The 25,617-nt window shown below is 36.0% G+C and overlaps 1 protein-coding gene across 1 annotated transcript; it reads right to left on the bottom strand.

Annotated features, from left to right (window-relative positions):
* Positions 1 to 746: 746 nt before the first annotated feature.
* Positions 747 to 11,117, bottom strand: LOC117926950 (glutathione S-transferase zeta class-like). Its single transcript, XM_034846287.1, has 11 exons — positions 11,011 to 11,117; positions 10,840 to 10,918; positions 10,667 to 10,723; positions 10,228 to 10,313; positions 10,041 to 10,112; positions 6,010 to 6,063; positions 5,818 to 5,893; positions 3,210 to 3,271; positions 2,246 to 2,305; positions 1,447 to 1,548; positions 747 to 942 (listed from the first exon to the last, which is right to left on the bottom strand). The coding sequence occupies exons 1-10, from the start codon at positions 11,011 to 11,013 to the stop codon at positions 1,447 to 1,449; spliced, it is 651 nt and encodes a 216-aa protein (XP_034702178.1). The 5' UTR covers positions 11,014 to 11,117; the 3' UTR covers positions 747 to 942.
* Positions 11,118 to 25,617: the final 14,500 nt, after the last annotated feature.

The following is a 25,617-nucleotide window of genomic DNA, read 5'->3' as shown; positions in this document are numbered from 1 at the left end:
ATGAAAGCACCAAAATATTGCTTTTTATAGAATTTTTATTTTGACTTATAAAGGTATTTCTTTTTATTAGAAAATATTTTATCCAAAAAAGTTAAGTAAATATCTTAAAGCATTAGAATAATGCATTTATAGAAACCACGACGAAGAAGATATATAACATTAAAATAATATTAAAAACAAAAAATTATCATCTTATCCCGTAGATATTGGCTTTAATCTAAACCATATAAATTAATTTATTTTTTCTTTTTCTTGCCATCCAAACTAAGAATATTAACCATATTAAGTGCTGAAATAGTTTACAAATGTTCAATGCTATTTGAAACTAAGAATGAAATGGTTTTTTTTTTAAAACAAACTTTTAAGAAGAAATCTCTAAATGTATATATATATATAAATTAAATAAAAACCTCCTTCCCAATTGGTGTGTAAGTCTTGAAAAATCACTTTATTAAAAGTCATGTCAAGTGACCCCTAAAATAATTTTAAATCTACTAGTTCTTAAGCTTGTCGCTGCTTGCGAGCTGCTTTTTAAAGGCGGCCTTAGAAATAATTATTTTCATTATGCATTTGCTATTATCTTTAGTAATTTTTTTTTTTTTTTCTTTGTAACCGCACTTGCAACAACCAACACCAAATAAATCGGGGTATTATCAGTGATGGGATTTGGACTTGGGACCATGTGCCTCTTATTGGGATCACACCTCCCAACATTCACCCTGACTAATTGGACTAACCTAACGGGCTTAAAGCAAACAGGAACTTATTCATTTGAAATCAAGAAATCCCAGTCCTTGGAAACTCTGGACATACATACTATATAATCACAACAGTTCATGATGATTATCAATTATTTATATTCACTTAACCACAATGTTCCACCCCATGAAATGGCGGCCCAGCCCTTATTGAGATTCCTTGGGCACAAGATCTGCCTTGGACCTAAATAAAGAAACAAAACGAGGGAGAAAGTTTCAGCAGAAAATAGAAATGATGGTTCTTCTTCTATTCAGGTATATATGAATAAAGAACCAAAACGAGGATCACTATGTAGTGATAGATTAAGTCAAAACATAGAACTAAGGTGGTGTTTGTTTTTAGAATTTAAGTTATTTGTTTTTCTAATTTTTTATGACTTATTATAAATTTTTTATTAAATAGAAAAATCTAAAATATGTAATATTTTTTAAATAAAAAAATAATATATTGGTTTTTTTTATTTTTTAATACTTAATAGATATAAAATTCTACAAAATAAACCAACCTAATATTTAACACTATTAAACATTAAGATTCTATTTAAAATTAAGTAAAAAAACAAACACCACCTAAAACTACAAAGTTATGTAATATTTTTTTCTCATTCAAGTTTCTTCGGTGTTATAACTTCTCAATAGTTCAACCCATCAGTTCAACTGGTATATGAGAACAGAGTGAAGTACAAACCTATGATGGGACGTAGTCGGGCTGTTTTTCTGGCATAGCATCTTGGAATGCTGGCAATTCATTGTATGCGTCATTCAACTTTAATAAAAGGGGGAATTCAGTCTGCAAAAACAGTTCATGGACAAGAAATGAGTCAGTTGCACCCATCTGAAAGCAGCTGATGCAGGATAAGAAATGCAATGTTAGGATAGTCCATAAGACATTGAATAGAACCTAGTGAGCAACCCAATTTAGGGGGGAGATAGATTGATTTTTCATGAATTGTACTCGCAATCATTGAATAGCTAAAGTAAAGAATAACAAAGGAACAAAAAAATGAAACTGATAAGAACACAGATGATCATAGAAAAATACTGGAGTGGTGGATGAAGAGACCGAAATCATTCTGAAACAGAGGCAAGATTTACAATAGCAGAAGTAGAAACACTATAAGCCAGATTAACGTTGTTCCAACTAAGAAGATTCCAGTAAAAATCTTAAGGCCAAGGTCCAGTGGAATGGAAAATTTCACCAATCATAGACTTGATACAAGTCCTAGCTGATAGTACAGTTATGGAAGTTTGGGTCCTTTTGCACAGTGCCCTACTTAACATATCAGAAGTTAAAACTATCACAAAATAAAATATAACTTAATGATTGAAACAATGCAAGAAAGGACATATGCTAGTCTTGATAATTGATGAAAATACCAAACACCTCCACTGATCTGGAATTTTTCTTTCTTTTTCCTTCCAAAAATGGAAATAATACCAAAAAAAACAAAAAAACAGCATGCATCAATTTATAGAAGGGAGATTACCATGTCCATTTTGAACCGTTTAAGTGCAGCATGAATCTGGGGTGCTAGAAACAAATCAGCCTGCAAGTAATAATGAGCAAGTTCATCATGCCTGGAAATAACCTTTGCAGCATTAAATTTTTGACAAAAGCTTCCTTCTACAGCACACTAGGAAATGAAGGACCATGTTTCTTTGACAGAGATGACTCCAATGTATATGCAATATGGCTGATACAAGAATCAGGCACATCATCTTTTTTACATCAGCAAACAGTTTCTAAAGCTTGGTTAGTTTCAGCTCTGAGAAACTACATTTGGCATTAGACCATGTAATTGCATTCCTGAAAAATGAAGGTCGGCTAGGATGTTATAAGTTACAACTGATGCTAGGACAAGAGTAATGGCTGGTTTGCATACCTTGGCTTGCAATGATGATGTGAGCCAGCAAAGGGAAGCATTATTTTGGATTTCTTTACACTACCATATCCACTAGATCATAGTGGCGTTAGAGGGTAGAATCCTTCTGGGTGGTTGATTTGCTTGACCCAATAAGGAGCCTCTAGGAATGTTTGGCAATTCAAGCACATAAGAAAGATGGGTGCATGCTTCTTTCAATAATACTTTAACGTGTTGAAGTTACCCTGGCAGCCTGGTTCAGACTTTTATTGTATCATTTTCATTAGGTTTGGGAGAAAAAAGGCATTTAAAATTGTATACATGAAACCAGATAGCTTTCTGTTCAACCAGACAACTACACCAGTGTTGCATTTGAATTCTTAACTAAGGGATTAGGGATTCACCATCCAAACACAACAACAGCCCCTGCACACTAAACTAAAACCATTACATGTGTTACTATTACTCGCCAAACCCCAACCACATTGCCATTCTAAGAAGAATATAGAGATGGGTGTGTAGAAACATGAGTGTGGTATATTTTGTATACACAGGAATGAAACAAGTAAAGCAGAAGAAACAAATCAGCCAGGAAAACTTCATCTCCAGTCGCATATTTTCCAGCATGATCTTTTAATAGCTTCTCCAAGGCTGAAGTGCAAGTTATGGTGAGTAGGTCAAGGCAATAATCAATCCATTAAGCAGAAACAGTAATCTTGTAACAAACACAAAAAATACTATTGATCATAAAAATTGTGTTAAGTCGAATCCATAACTTGATTGAGAGTTTTTCATTATTTAGAGAAAAAAAAAAAAAAAGGTTATGAGTTATTCATGCATACATTGGCTTAGTCAGCAGCAAGCTTTTCGGCCAATTGTAGACATACTATGACATGTGCTATGAATGAATCAAATTTCTCCACACACAAAAAGAGCCAACGTTAAACCAACAATACCCATTCAACCATCTGCTCTCCCCCTTTGTTGAGATGATGTCCATGGAATATCTCAACATTAACGTTGTGCATCTAGAAAGGACAATATGGTCCTTTCACTAATTCTAAATCCTTGAACATTGTGTACCATGTGCATCAACATTTCAACTAATTTTGAGGTGCTTAGAAGTTTGTAACTCTAATTGCATTTTCACAGTATGAAAATACAAATAGCTGGAGTTATAGCTAATTGGGAAATAGCTTTGTGGCCTAGAGATATGTTTATATTGGTTAATGCAGAGGCTGTTCCATCATGTGAAATGCAAATCATATTCTGCCTTTTTCTTTTATTATCTCTCTTACTCACAATTTGAGGGGTGCTCACAAATTTCTCTTTCACCAAATCATGGCTCAATGGAACGCATCAGATTGTCATATAGGGGTGTTTTGGCCTTTCTACTTGCATTCAAATGATAACGATGCTGTAGGAATTACAGCTAATGGAGTGACACTAAGGAGGGTATTTAAGATTGGAGATAATGAACTTTTGGTTACACCTTCCAATCCCCTTAACCCTTAAAATGGGGTGGGCTATGGCAAGGTAAAATTTGGGTAACTGATATCCAACCAAATCCAAAAAGAATGGGGTCTCAGTTAGATCCCAAACTAACCAACATAATAATTTTTTGGGGCTAAAATTATGACTTGCCCCAAAAGATTAAGCTATTAGAGAAAAAATCAGCAATGTCAAGTTAATACCCTCTTTTTATGCAGAAAGATAGAGAAATATGAGTTTCAAATAGACAGGCAACAAAGGGCTTGATCTCAAGATCTCTAAGGCCAAAACTCTATTCCATGCTTAGTACACTTACCCAAAATGCTTAAGCTTCTAGGGAGGAGCCAATAATGTACAACAGCAGTCATTTATTTTGTCAACTTGAAAATAATTTTGAAAAACTTTTGAAGTTTATCATTTTGAAACTTCTTTTGTTTTTGCATGTGACCCCAGTAAAAAGGTCTAGTTCATTAAAGGCGTTTCAACCTGATTATAAAAAGGCTAGGCTTGAGTTATGCTACATCAATTTACATCTGCATGTCACTAGAGCTTGTATAAGATTTCTACATATGTTTGTCTAGTCTAGGTTTGTGAAAGGATCAAATTCTCAAATCTTAGGACAACAAGATATTGCTGAATCATCTATGTCCCTCTGTACCCTCAGAAAGATATAGAATAATATATTTAACGGGGGTAATCCATACATGTTGACATCCATGCAACAGAGAAACTGTCAAGGAAGAACCCTAGGAAAAATTCGAGCAAATATAGAATCCATTCCTTTTTCTCTATTTTGGATACTTGACAGATACATAGGCACAAGTATGTTTCATAGCCAGTAGTCATACTCATGTCATGAACTATCCACAATAGTGTTCAATAAATTTTGATATGCTTGTGCAATGTAGGCTTCAAGTTAGAGAATTTCAGACTTAATCAATCCAGCCTCAACCAATTGCCAACTGAATAGCATATTCTACTTCTGATTATTCATTTTATAGACTTAAGAAAAAAGGGAAAATTTTATTTGGCAATGCAAAAAACTAAAGTTGGCATGCGCATCATTTTATAGACTTAAGAAAAAAGGGAAAATTTTATTTGGCAATGCAAAAAACTAAAGTTGGCATGCGCATAACTGCAGATAGTGCAAACAAAGCCAGACATGCCATCCTTTTCAGAAGAATAGCTTTAACAAGTGGTCACTAAACCAAAAATTACTGATCTGATTTATTCATTTGGACGAAAAATACATAAATAAATGTCTATATAACTATAACAAAGTGCTGGACCAAAAAACAAGAAGTGAGCTGGCTAAAATTTAAGGTTTCAGGAACAATTGCCAGAAATTTAACTTCTCAGAAATTCTACACTGTTAAAACTTCTTGGATGTTCCATATGACACCGCGAGGCACAATCATACTGCTCATGCACATGCATTAATATGTTCCTTTTTTTTTCCTCTGTAATTTTACTTAAATATAAATGAATAGGTTCTTATGTAACTGACAAAACTGGCCAAGTATATAGGCTTAACAAGTTCCAATAATAACATTTCTTGATTGAATGGCACTCAAACATTCCAGTTTGATATTGCCATAACAGTGGGACCTAGTCTTCTTGTTGAAATATTAAGCAAAACTTGCAATGAACATGGTGAAGGACTTAAGCAAAGCATCAGGTTAAACTATGTAATAAAATTCCATTACCTGCAAAGCCTTTTTCAATATGATGTTTGACCCATGTGAGCCTCTCACCACTACCACACTTTTCCTCAATATATTTCTGTAAAAGGAAAAGAAGAAAAAACTTAATTCACTCTCAAAATCTCATGAAAATATCACCTGGATATCAGTGATGCAAAGGTAATGTGCAAGTACTAATCCCAATTGGACACATACCAGTACAACCAAATTCTGAAGTGGCTGTATGTTTGCAGAAACAATATTGGCAGCCTACAAATTAGGTCAAAAAAGAAATCAATTGCTTGAATTGAAAAGTACTTTCCAAAACATCAGAGAATAGATATAAAGCCTCAGAATACTTACTAAAAATGCAAAGAGAAAAATGGTCAAAAGAATCAGTTTTTTTTTTTTTTTTCAATATTTTATAAAAAACAAATAGGTAAATTACTTCTGATAAAAAAAACTACTAATTACTATATAAAAAAAAAATGAGAAAGGATGCAAGAAATGGAAAAGAAAAATATTGAACCAGGGATCAAGAATAAATTTAAAAAACCTAATCATCTCAAGGGAAATCTCAAACAAGGAGGTTCCTTGGTGCCAACAGATACAGATTGGCAGACCAAGACAGCCGATAAAACGACCAAGGCATCTTTTTATTGAGATCCAAGATTTTTCAAGTCCATGCATCACGTCTCCAAGCTCCCCTCTCACATTGAGACACCCAAGAGAGAACAACAATTGATCCCATTCTACTTGATGGGTATTGATCTCCAAAGCCTCTGTCTCAGAAAGCACGCCAACGAGGCCAGAATATCTAGTTCTACAGCCAACTCATCATCTACAGGTTTTGAAAAAGCTATAATGACATCTTCATCAGAATCTTTGATAACAATTGCAAACCCATTGAGCCCAGGATCCCAAGCAAACATTCAAGACTACTTTTGAAGGAGGCTCTACACCATTAAAACCCCACCTTGAATGCTATTACTTTGTAAACCTCACTCCAATTGTATCCCTGCACCAAAACAGTTTGATGTCTCACATGTAGCCAAATTATTCTTTAGGAAAATAGTTAAGCTTCATGGATTATCACTTTCATAGCGTCTGGTAGGGATTTCAAATTTGTCAGGTGTTTTTAGAAGACACTTCGGATAAATTTTGGCCCCAATCTGAGATCAGAGTTCATCCTCAAACAGAGGTTGTTTAATCATAATCTAGAAGACTTGCATAGAACCTTGTTAGAGAGAAACACTCAATTAACAATTCTGTTAACCACTCTATATTTGGCATCTAGAGGGCCATGGCACTTCCTATTCTCTTTATTTGGCATTTTGTGGGTTATCCCTAATTTGGTGAAAGACTTACTAATGCGTTGAATGGGAGGTTTTTTGGGCAAGAAGAGAAGAAAGGCTTGGAGAATAGCTTCTCTTTGCCTATTTTGGACAATTCGAAAGGAACATAATCAAAGAACTTTTGAATAGGTGCAATGCACAAACTAATCTCTTAAGGATTTCCTTATTTCTATTCTATGTATGTGGTCTTGTGGGTTGTTCAAGATTGAAGCTAGTCCATCATCCTTGATAGATTTCATTGAGTGGCTATGTACTAAGTATTATATTAGTATTGTGATCATTGGTTGTTTCTTTTTGCCTCTTGGACGTACACTTCTTGCGTACCATGTGAGCTCCTCTTTTTGATTGATGATTTAATATATCACCATTTGCTTATCTTTAGAAAAAAAAAAAAAAAAAGATCTCGATGCTGATATACAACGTAAAATTGTATTAAAAAACGAAAGTTATAACTTGTTGCTGATGTGCATTATAGAAATCAAGAATTTAATGAATAAGGTTACATCATGATCTATATTTGGCAAAGAGATATCTAACCACATTCCTTTAAGAAGTTGTTTTCTTAAGAAAATGAACCTTATCATATTATTTACAAACTTGGGCTCAATGTATATTTACTTGACTTAAATGCATACGAATATTAGTCCAATCTTCAATATGAAGGATAGATTCCTTCTTGATGCACCTTTGAGCTTCCTATTTTGTCAGATAGTGTCTCTAAGATCAGCTAGAACAGCAAAGATTCCTAAACTTTCACCATTTTTCAGCAGCCACATAGGAACATGTGAAGGACGTGCTAGATGATGAAGTTATTGGATTTTTCATGGTGGTTATAATGACTTGGTCCTGATATTCTTGAGCAATACTATATCCACAACTCGTCTAAGTCGAGTCCTTTTCCATCAAAGAGAATTGATGAAGATGAAGACCACTCATTTCAAATTCATTCTAGATGTAGATGCAGAGGATGAGAAGGATTCCTATTTGTACTAAGATTAGGATTTCCTATTTGCCCTAAAATTAGGATTTCTATTTTATTAAAATTAGCGTTCAAATTTAGTTAATTCTTATTACTTTAGCTCAATATTTCAATTATGATTAGAATCGAATTTCCTTTAGGATAGTATATTGAATTGGTTATAGATAGGGCTGATTATAACAACAGGGGCATTAATATTATTTTTGAGAAATATTCAGATGGTGCTTCCTAATTGTCTTGTTTTTCATATTTTCTCATCTAATTTCATCTTTTCTTCTCATTTCATTCCCTTCCATATGAAAAAATGCTTCTGTTGTCCTACTTCACTAATCTTATGAAATCATTCCAATGCCCTTACACTCTGAGCTAGAGATATATAAGATAGTGTACTGCTATCATAAGGACTCAGGCATCCTCACCTTATCTTAGAAATGAAATGAAAGAATAAGTGGAAGAGAAAGAGGCCTGAGGGAGCCCAAGTCCAGACCATTTCATCACAAAATGGAGAGTTATACATGATGCAAAGAGGACAAGGGAGAGGTCATCAATTCCCCGCTGATAAATTATGCTGAAAGTTAAAGTTCCATGAATAAGAAGATAGGGACTGATCAAACCTGCTAGGGTAGCCCAGTTGGTCAAGGTGAGCACTAGGAAGTGTGGTCCCATTAAGTGGCGCATGGTCTTGGGTTCGAATCATGCCACTGATGATACCCTGAATTTACCCAGTGCTGGTTGTTGTCAGGCGATTAGCAACCCCAAGTTTGGGTCCTCATGGAGAGTCCTAAAGGCTTAGTTATGGAAGGTTCCTTAGTTATCAGGAAAAAAAAAAAGATAGGTAGGGACTGATGAAGGAAATGACTACTAGGATTATCCTCCATCCTTGAGATAGAGATTGGGATTAGGATATTAAAAGATTAATCATCCCATAAAAGGTCCTTCAAGAAGCAAATGTCCAAGCCTTTAGTCATGCAAGATGAACAAAATCACAGAGTCTGAGAAGACTAAAGAAATAACCTTCTCAAGGACATTGGCACAACTACATGACAACCAAGTTGGTGCACCCCATCTGCTGGAATGCAGCTCATAGACATAGTTTGAAAAGGAATGCCCCCAAGACGCAACCATTCCCTAGTTATAATGCCTCGTTGGCCAAGGCATGCACCTTGTTGGAGAGGTGCACCTTGTCTACTTTACTTTTACTTTTTAAATACTTTAATCCTGCTAATTGTATATTGAAATTTATATAATTTCACTATTTTTTTGTTGAACGCTTCTTTTAAATGTTTGGAATCTTAAACTTTTTATTGATTGGATTAGATTTTTGATCATATTTTATAAAATTGATATGCATCTTAGGGCACATTTCACTTCACTCAAGTGTGAGTCTTGAACCTAAGTTGTAGGAGACTTCTACACCTTAGGTGTGCCTTGCGCCTTTTAAAACTATGCTTATGGATCCTTGTATTAACCTTGCTATCTTAGAAATCTCCAAAGCCTCTCACCTAAAAAGGTCTATTCTTGATTGAAACCAACTCCACACCCCCACTGCCCCCACAACAACTCCATAGCAATTCCAATTTAAAAAAAAGATCTCCTTGCCCTTCCCAATCTAACTAAAGAAAATATCTCTCAATTTTCTCTATTAAAAAATGTCAATTGGGATTTAGAACCTGGCTGTGGGTCAAATAGTTGATGCTATGAGCAGAAATTTCCAATAAAATAAATTTTAGGTTCACCAAATATTAACAACTTTAAGCTGGTTCATGAACTTTTGGGAAGAAGTGACAAGCCAATAAGAAACCAGATTTCAAAAGGGAAAGAAATCACATGCAAGTTTACCTGGTTTCTTCTTTTCTTTATTTATCCTTCTTTCTTTCTTTATTTATTTATTTATTTATTTGAAATGGTTTTACCTGGTAATTGATAGCTCTTTTATGTAGATCCTGAGGCAACAATGGATGTTGAGGATACTTCTCTTCCAAATACTGCACATGACAAGCCAGAACAAGAAACATTTTACAAAAAGTAGGAAACTGACATTAGCATTAATTATGAGGCCTCTAATAGTGACCAAGAAAATGGCAACTGCAAATGACTCACCATCAAAATGGCAAAAGAATCAGCAACTACTATGTCCCCATCCACTAGTGCCGGCACAAATTTGAGAGGATTCAGCTTTGAAAACTCTAGAATTCGAGAATTGTAAAAATATTAAGAAGCTACTTGAAAAACAACAGAATGATCAAGGTAAGTCTAGTACCCATAAATAAATAAATAAATCATGGAGCCGATATCGTTGCATATGGTTAAAGACAAATTGGAAAGCTGAGAATATAACGGAATTAAGCAATGAATAAGAACCCCCAAATATATTCCTTTCACAGAAAAAATCAGTGGAACGGGATGATCCCAACAAAACCAAGAACTATATTAAATCCATGTTCATCTCCTAGAAATACAGGGAAAAAAAACGATAAAAAGAAATCAGAAGTTCTGATGATGCGTATCAAGAAGAGTCTAAATGGGTGAATGATCTGACCTGGACTGAACTGCTCTCCTTTCACCAAGTTCACTGCTTTGTACTCGTATTTCAGCCCTGTTCAAAATTGAAGCACAAAAGACCCAGATAGAATAACCAAAAATTGATTTAATGAAAAGAAAAATAAAATTAGGGTTTGGAGTAAAGAAGGAAAGAAGGAAAAAGAATGGGACGTTTCAAGTTGAGGGCAATTCGAACACGACAGGAGCAGGAACTCCGCCAATAAGAATACAGCTTCAGCTGAGTCTCCTCCTATCCCCATATCCCCCATAGTCCCCATACAACATAAACATATCAGAATTCAGAAATATATAAAAGAATTATGATGGAGAAGACCCACTCACCATTGTTGCAGTTTGATGGAAAAACACAGAACACCGCTCACTGCTCACTGCTCACTGCCATCTCCTCTACCTCCGCAAACAGTATTAATATGGAGAATTATAATTTAGGTTGTAAATAATAATTTTTCTATATTTTAATATATTTTTTTAAAGATGATGAGATAGATATTGTAAAGACGTTATATTTTTACGTTTTTAAAAGGTAGAATTCATTTTTTTCGAATATTTTTTTTAATTAAATAACCCTTTTAGAATATCAAATAATTTGGTATACATTTTCTCCTACAATTTATAAATTTACTTAAATTATTTATAAAAATATTTAACCACTAAGACTATAAAAAATATCAAAATTTTCTTTTCTTTATATTCTTCTTATTTTTCATGATTAGTTTCCTTTTATTATTATTATTATTCATTTTATTATTTATTTAAATAATAAAAGAAAAAAAAAGATAAATAATAATTAAAAAATAAAAAATAAAATAAAATAATAATATTTTTATATTTTTTTCTCATTTATTGATTTATAGTTTTTTTCTAATTTTTTATCCCAATTACAACACATTTTATAAAGCATATTCTCCCAAATTAATAAGGAAGAAGATGACAAAATTGCAAGAAAACAAAAATTCTTCACATCTTCCTATGTCATCGACTTCCACGCTCATTTTGGTTTTATTGCCACATGGGCAGGTAGACACATTGATTTATTATTATAAGGGAAAGTTTGGTAAGAGTAGACACATTGATTCATGGGAAAATTGAGTTTTCAACTTTTTATTTAAAAATGTTATGGTATTCAAAACCTGAGACTGTGAAATATCATATTTGACCATCGATGTGGAAAATATTCTCATTCTTGTGCACACTATGTTTAGTCCCTTTTCTCTTCCCAGATTACCCTTTTATAGTCTCCATGTTAGCAACATTTAATGTCTCCATGTCAGTATGATATATTTGAAATTTAATAAAACACAAAAATCTAAAAGTTAATGATGTTGGATTACATCTACTCATGCCCGACCCGAGAACATAAAATTTCCCAAACACTCAATCTTCTTTCTCTCATTTTAGTAAAAGAAACCCCAAAACCTCCGATCTATCTCCACTATCTTAGCAATCAAACGGAGCACTTCATCGTAAGAACACTAAGTAACTAGTCAGGTTGAAGAGGTGTAGTTGTGAGTCTCTCGGAATTAATAGGTAGGACCCATTCATTCTAACTTGAATTGTTGAGATAAGACGATGAATATGAGCAGCCAGAATCAACATCTAGTCTCAAATCTGCAATTTCTTTTTACCATATTGAATAAGTTCTCATATCTATTGAGATCCTCCAATCTCAAAACTTCACCATTAGATGATAAATGAATTTATTTTGTATAGTAGATTTGGGTTTGGGCTTGAGCATCAAAAACTTCCACTTCCAATAGCTATTGTTTCTTTAGAGTATAAAATTTATTAATTGAGAGTAAGAGAGCCTTACCATGGCAAAGTATGAATATAGAAAAGGGTGGCATGTCAAAGCTTACTTAGTCGCAGGTTTTTGAAAGAGCCTTGGACATCAATGGACTTAGGAAGCTCTAACAAGTGCAAAAGGTTGTAAGTCGCATTGTTATTTTACGGATTGTACCTTAGGTATTACTTTAATAGCCTTTAGGTACTACCTTAATCTACTATAGGTACTACCTTAAGGGACCTTAGGTACTACCTTAGTTAAAATTAGGTTCTACCTATCCTAAGTCTCGGACCTTCCTTTGTGACCCTTAAACCATGTCATTATGTGATTCTCTTGTGTGGACAAGTGGTTCACCTTTGGTTTTTTACGGATTGTACCTTAGATACTACCTTAATAGCCTTTAGGTACTACCTTAATCTACCTTGGGTACTACCTTAGTTAAAGTTGGGTTTTACTTATCCCAAGCCTCGGACCTTCCTTTGTGACTCTTAGACCATGCCATTATGTGATTCTCTTGTGTGGGCAAGTGGTTCACGTTTGGTTTTTCACAGACTGTACCTTAGGTACTATCTTAATAGCCTTGAGGTACTACCTTAATCTACCTTGGGTACTACATTAAGGGACCTTAGGTGCTACCTTAGTTAAAGTTGGGTTCTATCTATCCCAAGCCTCGGACCTTCCTTTGTGACCCTTAGACCATGCCATTATGTGATTCTCTCATGTGAGCAAGTGGTTCACCTTTGGTTTTTTGCGGACTGTACCTTAGGTACTACTTTAATAGCCCTTAGGTACCACCTTAATCTACCTTGGGTACTACCTTATGGGACCTTAGGTACTACCTTAGTTAAACTTGGGTTCTACCTATCCTAAGTCTCGGATCTTAAATCCCGCACATTACTTGTTATATTTTTAATTTTGTAGTTTATCATCACTATTATTATCCTACAATGTGGTACACATGTGTGAATTATATATGTTTCATACTCTATTTTTCAATAGTTATTAGTTGATTGATTATAAAAAATTAACCAACAACAATTATGTCTCAAATGATGAACAAGCAAACATACTATGTAGTGTTTGTGGGTCATAGACATGGAGTGTACAATTCTTGGGCTGAATGTCAAAGAATGTGCTCCTTTATAAGGGAGGTGTTTACAAATCATATACTTCTAGAGAGGAAGTTGTTCGAGTTTGGGTGTTCTATGCACTAATATAGAAGAGAAGTGATGAATGTTTATCTGCTAGAAAACCAAAGTTTAACTTGCAGTTGATGATCAACATTCCTTGCAAAATATTTCATATACATATGTAATCACTTTCTTTGTTGGCTTCTTTGTAGCATGTGTTTTGCGTATTGTAATATCTAGTTTAACATAGGTTGTGGACATGTGTTATGAATATCAATGTGTAGTCATGTATTTGTCATAGTGTTCACATGTACTATGTGATTATTATTATCAACTTTGTTAAACTGAAAATGCTCACTCAAACGTTTAGAGCATAAGACAATTTGTTCATTAAAGGTGACAACATTAGAGAAATTGAGAATTTTTTACACATCATATGCTTTGGAATAAACATTATTTTGCAATGTAAAACTAACAACTATATCTATGGAAATTAAATTTTAGCATTTTTCAAATTTAAATTTGAGCTAATATGTACAAATTTTGTCAATATAAGCTATAATAAATTTCTAATTATTTAAATTATGTTTGTTTCTTTTGATATAAATTATATTTGGATAACGCAAAATTAATGTAATGAAAAATTATAAAAAACATACCATACTAGTGGATTCACTGGACAATAAAATTTAATCATGGATAATAAAATGATAGGAACTCTTTTAACTTTTCACTATGAATGTAATACTAGATTCACTAGTAAGGGTATTGTGCTAAAATTTTCATACCATACTACTAGCGGCTTCATTTGTTGGACACCTAGAACTGCTAGAAGACTTTGTAACCACATTATAACCACAATATCTCTGCAGTTACATTAGCTAAACTGCAATACTCAGCTTCTGTTGAAGACCTTCAAACAATTTGTTATTTGTTGAAGCTCCATGAAACCAAATTCTACAACAACATGGGATGAGTTTTAATTAGAGCATTCAACTCATTCATCAATTCTATAGGAGTCAATGGTAATGGATTTTGAAGGGAAGAAAAATAAGATATAAAGCTAATAATAGTTGGTAGCACGGGAGACTCAAAAGTGTTGTTGAATGGACTATCATGCTGGGATTGAGTAGAAGATGATATAATAGGTGCAAATACTGGGGGTACAACACCTGGAACATAATTGACATGGGTGAAGTTGGACTATACTAGGGTAAAGATGAGGCACTAAATTGAGTAAATAGGAAGGATTGCTCATCAAATTTAACATGTCTAGAGATATAAAGTCTACCATTGTGAGCCAGGCACTTGTAACCTTTGTGATGATTGTTGTACCCAATGATTGTGCAAGGGGTTCATCTATATTCAAGTTTATTGGCATTATAGGGCTGAGATAAGGAAAACAACTACAACCAGATATTTTTAGTTCGGAGTAATTTGGCTTGATATGAAAGAGAACTTCCATCGGGCAAGTGTTGTTGAGCACTAGCCATAATGGAATGCGAGTGATCAAATATGCTGTAATGGCAAAGGAATTTTCCCAGTTTTTTCAAAGGTTGAGATGCTTCAGCTAAGAGTGTAATACATTCTTACTCTAAGACTGTAAGACCCTGCTTAACAATATGTCTTTACTATCTCTACTTCCCTTCTTTTTCTGGATATTGATTTTTTTTTTTACTACTTTTCCTTTTTCCCTTTGTCTTTTTTTGTAGTTAATTTTTTATTGTATGTATTGATTTTGACAAGTTTTGTACCTATTGTTTGAATGTGTCCTGCTTCTTTGTTAATAATAAACTAAACCCATGTTTTTTATTTTGGGAAATTGATTACTTTGTGGGCAATTGGAGTATTCTGGATTTGGGTTGCCCTTTTTGGGCATTGTAGTATTGGGCCCAATCATTGGTTCAGAGTGAGGATAAGAAAGAATTGAGTAAATTTATAAATTGGTTATAAAGTTGATTAATTTTTGATACAGAAGAAGGTATGTTGTTGTGGTTGCTGCTTTCGCGTTGCATATCCATTACAAACTCAAACTATCAAGCTTAGTTTGTTTGCTAGAATTACAACAGATGATGGTCTTTGAAACTAAATGAGGGCATTTTTTGGGTTTGTGGCAATCTGGAAGTGTGGCTCAAACTTGTTCAAGTTGGATTTTATAGCTAAGGATGGGCTTAAAGTTGGTGGCCGGAGTGATTGAGATAAGATTCAATTGTAAAGTGTTTCGGAGAAACCTAATGAGGGACAGAGTTAGAGAGAATGATCAACTCAGTTACTAGTTTGAGAGATCTAACACATATACAAATATAGCTCATTACATCGAAGAAATTGCTAGTGAATTCTGCAAAAATCTTATGGGTACAAATTAAATGGGTACAACTAATTCTAACTAAATCCTTGAAATATCAGCATTATAAAAATGGAGTATTAGAGCCAAAGTAAGAACAACCCGAATGGCAGTAGGCTTCACATCAGGACTAAACATTCATCTAAAAATGGTACAAGAAACAGAATTAAGTCATCTTGTCCTTAAGACAGAAAACATAAAACATATACAGGACAACTAAAAAGGTCATCATTCATGCTTCTCATCCCACTTTCTCTCAATGTGTGTATCCGTTCTGACTACCCCAGTAGAATCCTACTGCTCCAATTACAATTATGCCTTTACTTCTCAGTTCTGCAATAATCGGTTTTCCATCTTCAAATCCTTTATCCTTACAACAACAACATCAAAAAGGAATTTGATAGTAAGGTTTATGATTAAACTTACATAATGATGGATATGTAAATGAAACATAAATGCAACTCTTCAAGATAGAATAAGAAAAAAACTGTTCCATGCCTATGCAATTCTGTAATTGTCTTTGAGGAATCTATTTATTGGAAGGATTTTAAGAAAAAATCTTCTGTTGGTCATATAGTTTCATGGATCATCAGGGTTAGTTTCTCCAGTTCCTTTTTGAATCAAACTCATAAAAATTCCACATCCTCCCATCATTCTTTTCAAGCAAAGGACTAACAATTTACAAAAATAAATGATGAAAATTCAGATTAACAGGTGAGGAATTTCAGAGCTTTGGAAAGAAAAAAAACATATATTAAACAAAAGGAACATGTTTGTAAAATTTGGTCAGAACTTCAAGTTTTAGACAAGTACATGTTAGCAAACACATACACAAAGAAACATAAAAATAAGTAAATAAATAAAAACTAAAATTAAAATTAAAATTGAAATTAAAAGAGGAAATACACAGAAATTTACAAATTACAAATCATGGTTAATTGACCAAGGAAAAATCAATTGAAATTGCAAGATATAATATCAACGATCAGAGGGCCCTAGTTAAAGGTTCCAAATACTTCACATATTCAAATGTTCCAAAATATCTTGCTACAGGTATTAGAATTCAATTTCTAGGGATAAAGTTAATCAATATGCAACAAACCTAGTCAATCTGATAGTTGGAAGTTTATCCATTTTCTGTTCTCCTGTAGTGAAACTACAAAGCATCGGCAATGTGAGACATTCACATAAGCATTACAGAGGTTTCATCAAGTTCTAAGTAAATATTAATTAAGAAAAAACAGGGAAGGTCCTTCCAAAAGGTTCGGAAACATCTTATTGGATCTCATTGAGCCAAAACCCTTGTAGCTTAAAGTGCTTGGTTGCTAACCAAGCACACTATAAAGCACTTTAATGGCCATAGTCCTACTGGTGCCAGCTTTTTATTACCTATAAGCTTAAAAAGCTTTCCAGCAAAGTATAAGACGTTTAAGGCTTAGAATCTATTCTTAGTATTGTGAGATAGTTTTCCAAAACAAAATAAGCAAAATAAATTGAAAAAAAAAATCCAAAAAAACAAAAGGGAAAATCAGGTGGCTTTCAATTCATAAATAAACCAATTCAAAAGGAGATGGGTCCATTTGAAAATTTCTTTAACCAAAACAAATTTTCCCTCATCTTCATTCATGCGAAAATTAATCAATATACAACAAACCCCAAAATATAACACCTTCGGCCCCAATATTTTCTCAACAGCCAAACGAATCCTTAAATGGAAAATTCACCTGTGATTGATTGAGGAAGCTCTACTTCAGTTTCTAGAAACCTTAAAAAAATTCAACCTTTGATGAAGAAATATGAAGATATGCCTCCACTTTAGCTTCACTGAAGGTTTTCGGAAAATGCTTATCGGGTTTGGGTGGTCAACTCATGAAGAGAGACACACTAGGGTTAGGCCAAAATCAAATTAAGACGGTTTTCGGAAGATGGGTATCCATCGTCTGCTCAAGACCTTAATAAACAGATTGACTGTATCAAACGAGTTATGAAAATGGAAATTTTCTAAGATCGGGTTAGGGCAAAACGAGAACAAGTGACAGAGAGAGTTCCCCAACTTTCAAATGTTTCTCGGGTCGAGTGTTCTGTGGGTTTCAGATTTCATAACTTCAATTTTCAGATTTTAGTGTTTATTAAATTGCACACCTGCCTGCTGACATGGAGACCGGTGGATGTTGACAGGGAAAATTAAAGTGCAATTTTGGAAATGCTTACCTAAACAATATATAGTGCATGAGTAAGATAATATTTTTCTCATTAACGGTCAAATCTCATATTCTAGTTTCTTTCGGTTTGATTTCCATTTTACTTTCAAATAGCCGGCTCCAAACATAAGTTTCCCATGTGTATATATATATATATATATATAATGATAATAATAAATAATATCTACAAAAACCTAGACGGACTTTTACATCAAAGAAGAGAAAAAAAAATTGGAATTTTTTCATCCTATCTCTGAAATATGCCAAAATTCATAATAGTTTTCCTTTCTACCTTGTTTGTGAAAAAGTTTGAATTTTTTCATCTGAAATCTGCCAAAACAATTTGTTTGTGTCAATTGCAGTTTTTGATGAAACTTACAAGTGGCCACACGAGGAAGAAGAGGCGAGTTACAGGAAAAATGATAGAGGTGATCCCTAACTAATATATTACCGGAGAGGAGATTCATTTGTGGTTTTCTATTGCTAATAAATTAAAGAAAAGGAAAAAGTTCAACAACTTTTTTCATCTTAAATTTGGAATTGTAATAGTTTTCCTTTGAATTTGTTTTTGTCCATTGCAGTCTCTGATGGAACGTATGCATCGCCTCGAGAGGAGGAAGATGGCATGACTTCTAACACTACCGGAGGTACTGGAGATTCCTAATTTTAGCGATAGAAATCTGTTGATTAATTTAGCAATTTTGTAACCTTGTAGTGTATATCTGATTAGGGGGGAAGATCAGATTAGCGAGTTACCGGACGAAATTCTTGTTTCAATACTATCTCGATTGATCCTTAGGGAAGCCGCACTAACCAGTGTTCTTTCAAAGCGATGGAGATACCTATGGACTCGTATTTTAGTTCTCAATTTTGATGCTACAGGAAACATAGACTGAGACTTTTAGCCTAGATGATGGTCCAAATATATTAGTTGGGTTTCTCGTGTGTTGGCACAGCACAGAGGCCCAAACATAGATGAATTCAGAGTTTCTTTTAATTTCACCGAGACATCTAGCTTTCATATTGATGGGTGGGTTGAGTTTGCATTATCGAATAGTCCATACGATTGAGCTCAACTTGTCATATGGTAGTTGATGGCTATCTTCTCCCGTACACTATACATTCCCATGTCGACTATTGGGATTAATTGCATCAGGGTCCTGTTTGAATCCCAACATGAACCCTTGTATGTTTGTTGGGTTTAAGTCCCTTAAGACTTTATCATTGAAGGCTCTGGATGTGGGTGATGAAGCTGTTGAATACTTTTTATCCAATTGTCCCCTTCTTGAATGATTATTTTTGCATGAAAACGATGTTTTGAGAAATTTAAAAGTTGTTGGCCCATCTCTCATGTTGAGGTAATTAGAGGTGGTGGGATGTTGGGGTGTTAAAACCATTGAGATCTGTGACACAAACCTTGTTTCATTTACTTATGAAGGAATGTTGCCAAAGATGCATCTTAAGAATGTGCCATTGCTTGTTGAGGTAGCTATTAATTGTTATCCGAGTATACGGTTTGCAAAGACTATGCTTCCCAAGCTTTCATGTTGTTTTCCTCGGCTAAAAATTCTTCAATTGACAATTTCTCATGAGAGATAGGTTCGTTCTCAGGTTTTTCATATGTTTGTTTTCGTATATATGTTTGTGCCTTAACCATGGTTTGATTGTTTAGGAAAGACTGAGGGATTATTTATTGCTAAAATTAAAAAACCTCAAGCAATTTGTATTGAATGTGAAGAGAAGGCAGAATGATTGTCTCCTTGGATTTATTGCCATGATCAAGAATTGGCCCAACTTGCAGAGATTTGTGTTGCAGGTGAATGCCATCATTTTTATAGATAATATTCGTTCCCACCTATTCACAATTGTTAGGATATCATGAGCTATTGCAATACACATGCCTTTAATACAAGTGGTTGATGTTGTAAAAGAAACACCCAATTAACAGTAAACCCGAATCTTTGTTTTATGCACGTAGTAATGGTTATGATCAATGCATTGACATCCCTTGTTTGATTGAATGGTATATATATTATTTTGCAGTTAGAATCTGTTGGTGGCGAAATTTCCCTGCTACAGTGATTGTCAGTCAGCAACGAAACCTCGGTCAACGCATAGTATCATTCCTTCCTTCAACCTGCAAAAAGACGTCCGGATGGGATGTCCGGACGCACCCTTCGATGGTTTTATTAGCCATGATTCAAGAGATCAAGCTCTCAGGTTGTTTTCAGGGATAATCAACCTTACCCTCTTCTTTGTGTGAAGTCTCTTTTATATAGTGTCAGAAAGTATGGCACCGCTTGGCTAGTGGGTCCCATTGTCATGATTGTGGCCCATAGGCAAAGCAATCATGACATTTCTGGTGCCAGAAGGCGGTTGTCAAGAAGGTATTTAGGCGGTGGACGTCACCACACATTATGACTTTTTTAAATATCAGGAGTGTGTCAGAAAACTTGAGAAGATTTGGGAATGTCTTGTAGAATGTATCTTGCATTAATGATGAGTGACAGTTCAGTGGACTTGGTCGTCAGTGTTGTCGGAGTTATCTTCTCGATATGCAGGCGGAAGTGGATCCGGTGATTTTGTGAATATCCAACGAGCTATGTTGTCCGGATATGCTGTCACTAGAGTAGTCGGATATGTCTATCCGGGGAAGTTGAATAGTTTTCCCTTTCCCATCCGGTGGAGGGTATTGGATGAGATATACTTGGAGAAGGTGGAACGTCGCCCAGATCCGGGGAAGTTAAATCGTTTTCCTTCTCCATCCGGTGGGAGATGCCGGATGTGATATACTTGGAGAAGGTGGAACGTCGCCCAGATCCGGATATGAGATATCCGGCTAAGGTGGAATGTTAGCCGGATATAATGGCGCTGCGAGACACCTCGGGTGGGTTGAGCGATGATTCCCCCGTCCGGGTGGAACTATCTGTGCTACGTGTCGCAAAGGGATCGTCCGCGTGGCCAAAAGAGAGAGAGACACGTGGCACTTTTAGTGGGGATCCCACAATGCCCCCTTTTATACTGCCTGTCTGGCTTCGTCAGAAAAGACGGGATAAAAATGTTACCTTTACACAATTTCTGTTTTATTTGGATGATGATGACACGTGGCGCTTTCTCGTTTGCGGAAGTTGGTGAGGCGCGCTGATTTTTTGAAAATTGTGCCAGACGGTATGTCGCTTCAGAACTTGGTGCAATTATGTTTCCTGCCGTTTGAGGGGAGTTTTTCGAAGCATTGCTTTCATAAGTGGGGGCCCGAGACCCTCTGTTGCTACTTTTCATTCCCTTTCCAGACCCTTGAGTGCCCCCAGAAATTCTTCAGAGCAAGCTCGAAGACGTGATAACTGGTTTTTCCAACTTTTTCCAGAAATCTTTGCAAGGTTTGCTATTCCTCTCTTTTCTTCTCTTTCACTTTTGTTGGTTGCGATGTTGCTTGTGTGTCCTTTTTAGGGGATAGATTGGGTTGGTAGAAGTGAATGATATATGTTGGTTTAGGGTTTGAGGTTTGAAGAGGTCAGTGTTGCGCGGGAGGTTGACGAAGGGTTTTCAATGTATTTTGAGGGTTATTCGTAGGTTTCTCTGAATGTGATGTTGTTGAGAAAATGGCTTTTCCTGCGGGGCTGAGTGGTGTTAGTATAGTCTTCGAGTTAGGGTTTTTGGGTTTAGGGTTTTTGCAATGCGACACGCTTGGAATGTGCTTTGACTGGTGTTTTTCTTGTAATGCAGGTTTCACGTAATTCATGATGTCTTCAAAGAAGGGAAAAGTGGCAACTGGTGCAGCCAAACAAGGTAGTTCAAGCGGGCGAGTTAACCCTACTGATCTCCTAAACGAGAAGGAGTTTCGAGATTGTTTCAGTATTCCAAACGAAGTATCCGTCTGTCTGTTAGAGGGTGATGCCATGTCGACTGACAAATCGGAGGATAATTCCATTTGCTTCTCCAAGGAGCAGTTTAACGCGGGTCTTCGCTTTCCGCTTCCCTCACTCTTCAAGCAGTTCCTTCACTATACACAGATTCCACTGACTAGGATCCACCCCAATATTATCCGGGTGCTGATGGGTTGCAACGTCCTAGATATGTTGTTTAACCTGGATTTGTCCTTGTTGGAGGTACTGTTTGTTTACTCCATCAAGAAGGGAAAAAATGACATCTATAGTTTTGTTGCTAGTTTTCCATCGCTTCAGCTGGTGACCGGCCTTCCTGATTCGACTAAGGGGGCCGCCACAGGACATGTGATTGTTGCGGGTGCATGGACGGATTCGTCAACGCATCCGGACAAGAAATTTACTCCCAATCGATCGCTGAAGCACCCAAGTGAGAATAAGTTGTCTCTTGTTTTTTTGCAGTTGTGAGCTTCATAAGATGATTAATCGGTCTTATTTTCTTGGGTGCAGGCAGGGAAAGAAGGAGGAAGCTGGTGGAGTGGGTAGAAAAAGCCTCATTCAACCGTTTGAACAAGATGTTTGAGATTTCGGCGGATGAGAGAAATTGGGAAACACTTCTCTCCGCGCAGAATCTTCATTTAGTTACCCGGGAGCCTCAGCCGTATGTACTCAATATCCTCCCCAGGCGGCTTCCCAAAGAGGTGGTGACTGGAGAACATTTCCTTCTCAAAGACCTTCCTTTCTACGCGGAAGCGCGCGAGGCGGACGCCCAGGCTCGCCAGGCACTTCTTAGCGACCGGGAGGAATGGAGGCAGGAAGGAACTCTACGAAAGGCTCCCGACAGTAAACGCCCTACGTCCTCTTCTCCTGCTGGTGCCCCAACAAAAAAGAAGAAGAAGAAAACTCTAAATAAGGGGAAAAAAATAAAGGTCCCAACTCCCCTTAAGGAGTTCGTACCACCCCCTATAACTTATGAAAAGGAAGTAACAATAAAAGAGCCAGAAAATCCCCTCCCGCCTTCCATTTCAAGCGGCTTCGGTCATCTTGCGGGCTTGAACCTTTCGGGGCCTTCAATGGCAGCGGATGTTCGGATGGCACTTCTGGCTGAGGAAGCGGCCTCTGTGTGCCAGCTTGGCTCTCCTCATCCGGATGAGGACGCAACTGGGGCCTCTTGCAGTGAAACGTTGCCACTCCCGGCGCCTCCAATAGGAGAAACAGTTCCTGAAGACCAAGGTTTGCCCCCTGTTGAACCAAGTCCCCACGCTCTTGTACCGGTGAAGAGGGCACCAATGAAGAAGGCATCCATGGAGAGGTTTCAACCGGCCCGCGACCTGACGTTTGGACTCAGCGGAAGGCTTCAGGATCGTTTTGGGGAAACCATTGAGGTCAGTTGCTCATCCGCCCAGGAGGTTCATCCGGCGGAGAGCGAGACAGTGATGGCAGAAAGAAGTCCAACTGACCCGGTTCCGGTTATGGAGGAGGGTTCGCCTGAAGAGACCCATTCGGAAATCCAGTCGGCCGCGATCGTTGATGGTCCGGTTTTGGGGGATGAGCCACACCACAACGTCCCGTCAGAGGGGCGTCCGGTTGATGACGCAACTTGCACCTCCGCCAGCTCTTTTAGTAGCTACGCGGAGTTGCAAGAGATTCTGAAACAAATTCCCTCTGGCTCAGAGGTTACTTTGCCTTCGATAAAGATGTTCGAAGCGGCGGAAATAGTATAGCTCATCTCTCCTGAGTTTTAGTTTCATATTGACATGTCTTTCCCAAGGTTGGTATTGAATTGATTTGTTTGTGGGTCTTTTTGCAGTTGGTGAGCGGTATTCGCGGCATGGTTCAACATCGCAACCTTTTTACGGACCTACTGCGGACTGCTGATCACATGAAAGCCTTCGTCTCCCAGCGCATGAGCAATGAAGATGAACTGCGCTTAAAACTGGAGCAGGCTGAAGCTAGTTTATCCGCCGCCCGGAAGGCCTCTGAAGAGAGCGTTGAGGCCTTGAAGAAGTCCCAGGACGATAATGAAGCTCTCCGGTTGGAGCTGGTAGAGGTAAAGAGCCTTGAGGAGGCTACAGACGCCCGCCTGCGCGAGATGGAGGATGAGGCGGCTCAGCTAAGGAGGGAGGTGAGACAATCCTGGACGGAAGCGGCAGTTGAGAAAAAACAAAGAGAAGACTTGCAGTTGCGTTTACTAACGCAAAAAGAAGAGCTGGAGGCTGAGTTTGCTGCGCAAAAGGAGGAACTCGAGGCTGAGTTTGCTGCGCACAGGGAGGAGCTTGAGGCAGATTATCAGAAGCAGGTAGACGAGATGTACTTTTTTTGTTACCGTTGCTGCATGAAGAAACACGGTATTAAGCGGGATGTTCCCTCGATTCCTCTGGGTGAGGAGGAAAAGTTGCACCGCAAGCCTTCCCAATGAGAGCTTTTCTTTTTATAACTTTTACTGCTACTTCTTTTTGTATCCGTAGTCCGGATGTCTTTTGTATAACATTTCACAATTATTTATAAAGTATACTTATTCACATTGTCTTCCCATTTTTTCTTTTATTGATAATATTGCTTCAAGTTGGCTGCATTCCAAGGACGAAGTAGAGAGGTACCACTTAAGGGGATGTTTGGTACGTCGGAATAGGGAATGGAAATAATATTTTGTTTCCTTTCCTATTTCTTAGTGGAATGAAATGAATTTGATGATTCCATTTCTAACATTTGGATGAACTTAGGAATGCAAGATTGGAATGATTATTTGTTTCCATTCCAATGTTTGATAATAATAGGAATGGAAATGAAAAAGAAATAAATTTACAATAATATCCTTACATAAAATATTTTTTATTTTTACTTTTATTTAAAAAAAAATAAAATTTGAGAGGTTTTTTGTTATTAAATAATAAAATTAAAAAATATATATATACTCAATAAATAAAAAATTAACCATAAAAAATCGTATAACCCTAATGCACAAATATTCAATTATTATTTTTATTAAAAATTTGAATAATTTGTCATGCTTAAGTAGTTATAAAATTATATTTTTCAAAAAAAAATTATTTATTATAATATTTAAAGGAAGATGCCGATAATAATAAACAAAGGGGAAAAAAAACCAAAAGTTTTGTTTTTGTTTGTTTTTTTCTTTTTATTTTTTTCCTAACCATTAAAATTTTTCAATATTGTAAACACGTGAAATCGAAAAATCTTTTTCCAACCATTTCAATTAGGGTAAAACGGGTTTCTCTCCAGTTTCCATTAATACAAGATAAAGAAACATCAAAGATTCCAAACATAAATTAATAAAAAAAATTAATCGATTTATAGAGAAGAAGAAACACATATAAAGAAGTAGAAGTAGAAAGAGAAAATAAGGTAAACCTGATCGAAGATGTAGAAGGGAGTTTTCAGAACCTAGTTGCAACAAACAATGACGAATCCTAGATCCAACAATCAAAATGAACATCCAAAACCCTATAAATTAGAAATTGATTTTTTTTTTTTTAAATATCGTGAAAGGTTTAATTGATTCAATTTGGAAGAATCACTTGTTGTAGAGAATTGGATGATAAGTGGGTCTCTAGCTTTGCAAAGAAGA

The sequence above is a fragment of the Vitis riparia genome, chromosome 12 (assembly GCF_004353265.1).
Source record: "Vitis riparia cultivar Riparia Gloire de Montpellier isolate 1030 chromosome 12, EGFV_Vit.rip_1.0, whole genome shotgun sequence".
Classification (NCBI taxonomy): Eukaryota; Viridiplantae; Streptophyta; class Magnoliopsida; order Vitales; family Vitaceae; genus Vitis; species Vitis riparia.
The sequence above is the reverse complement of the archived record's forward strand: the minus strand, read 5'-3'. Positions and strand labels throughout refer to the sequence as shown.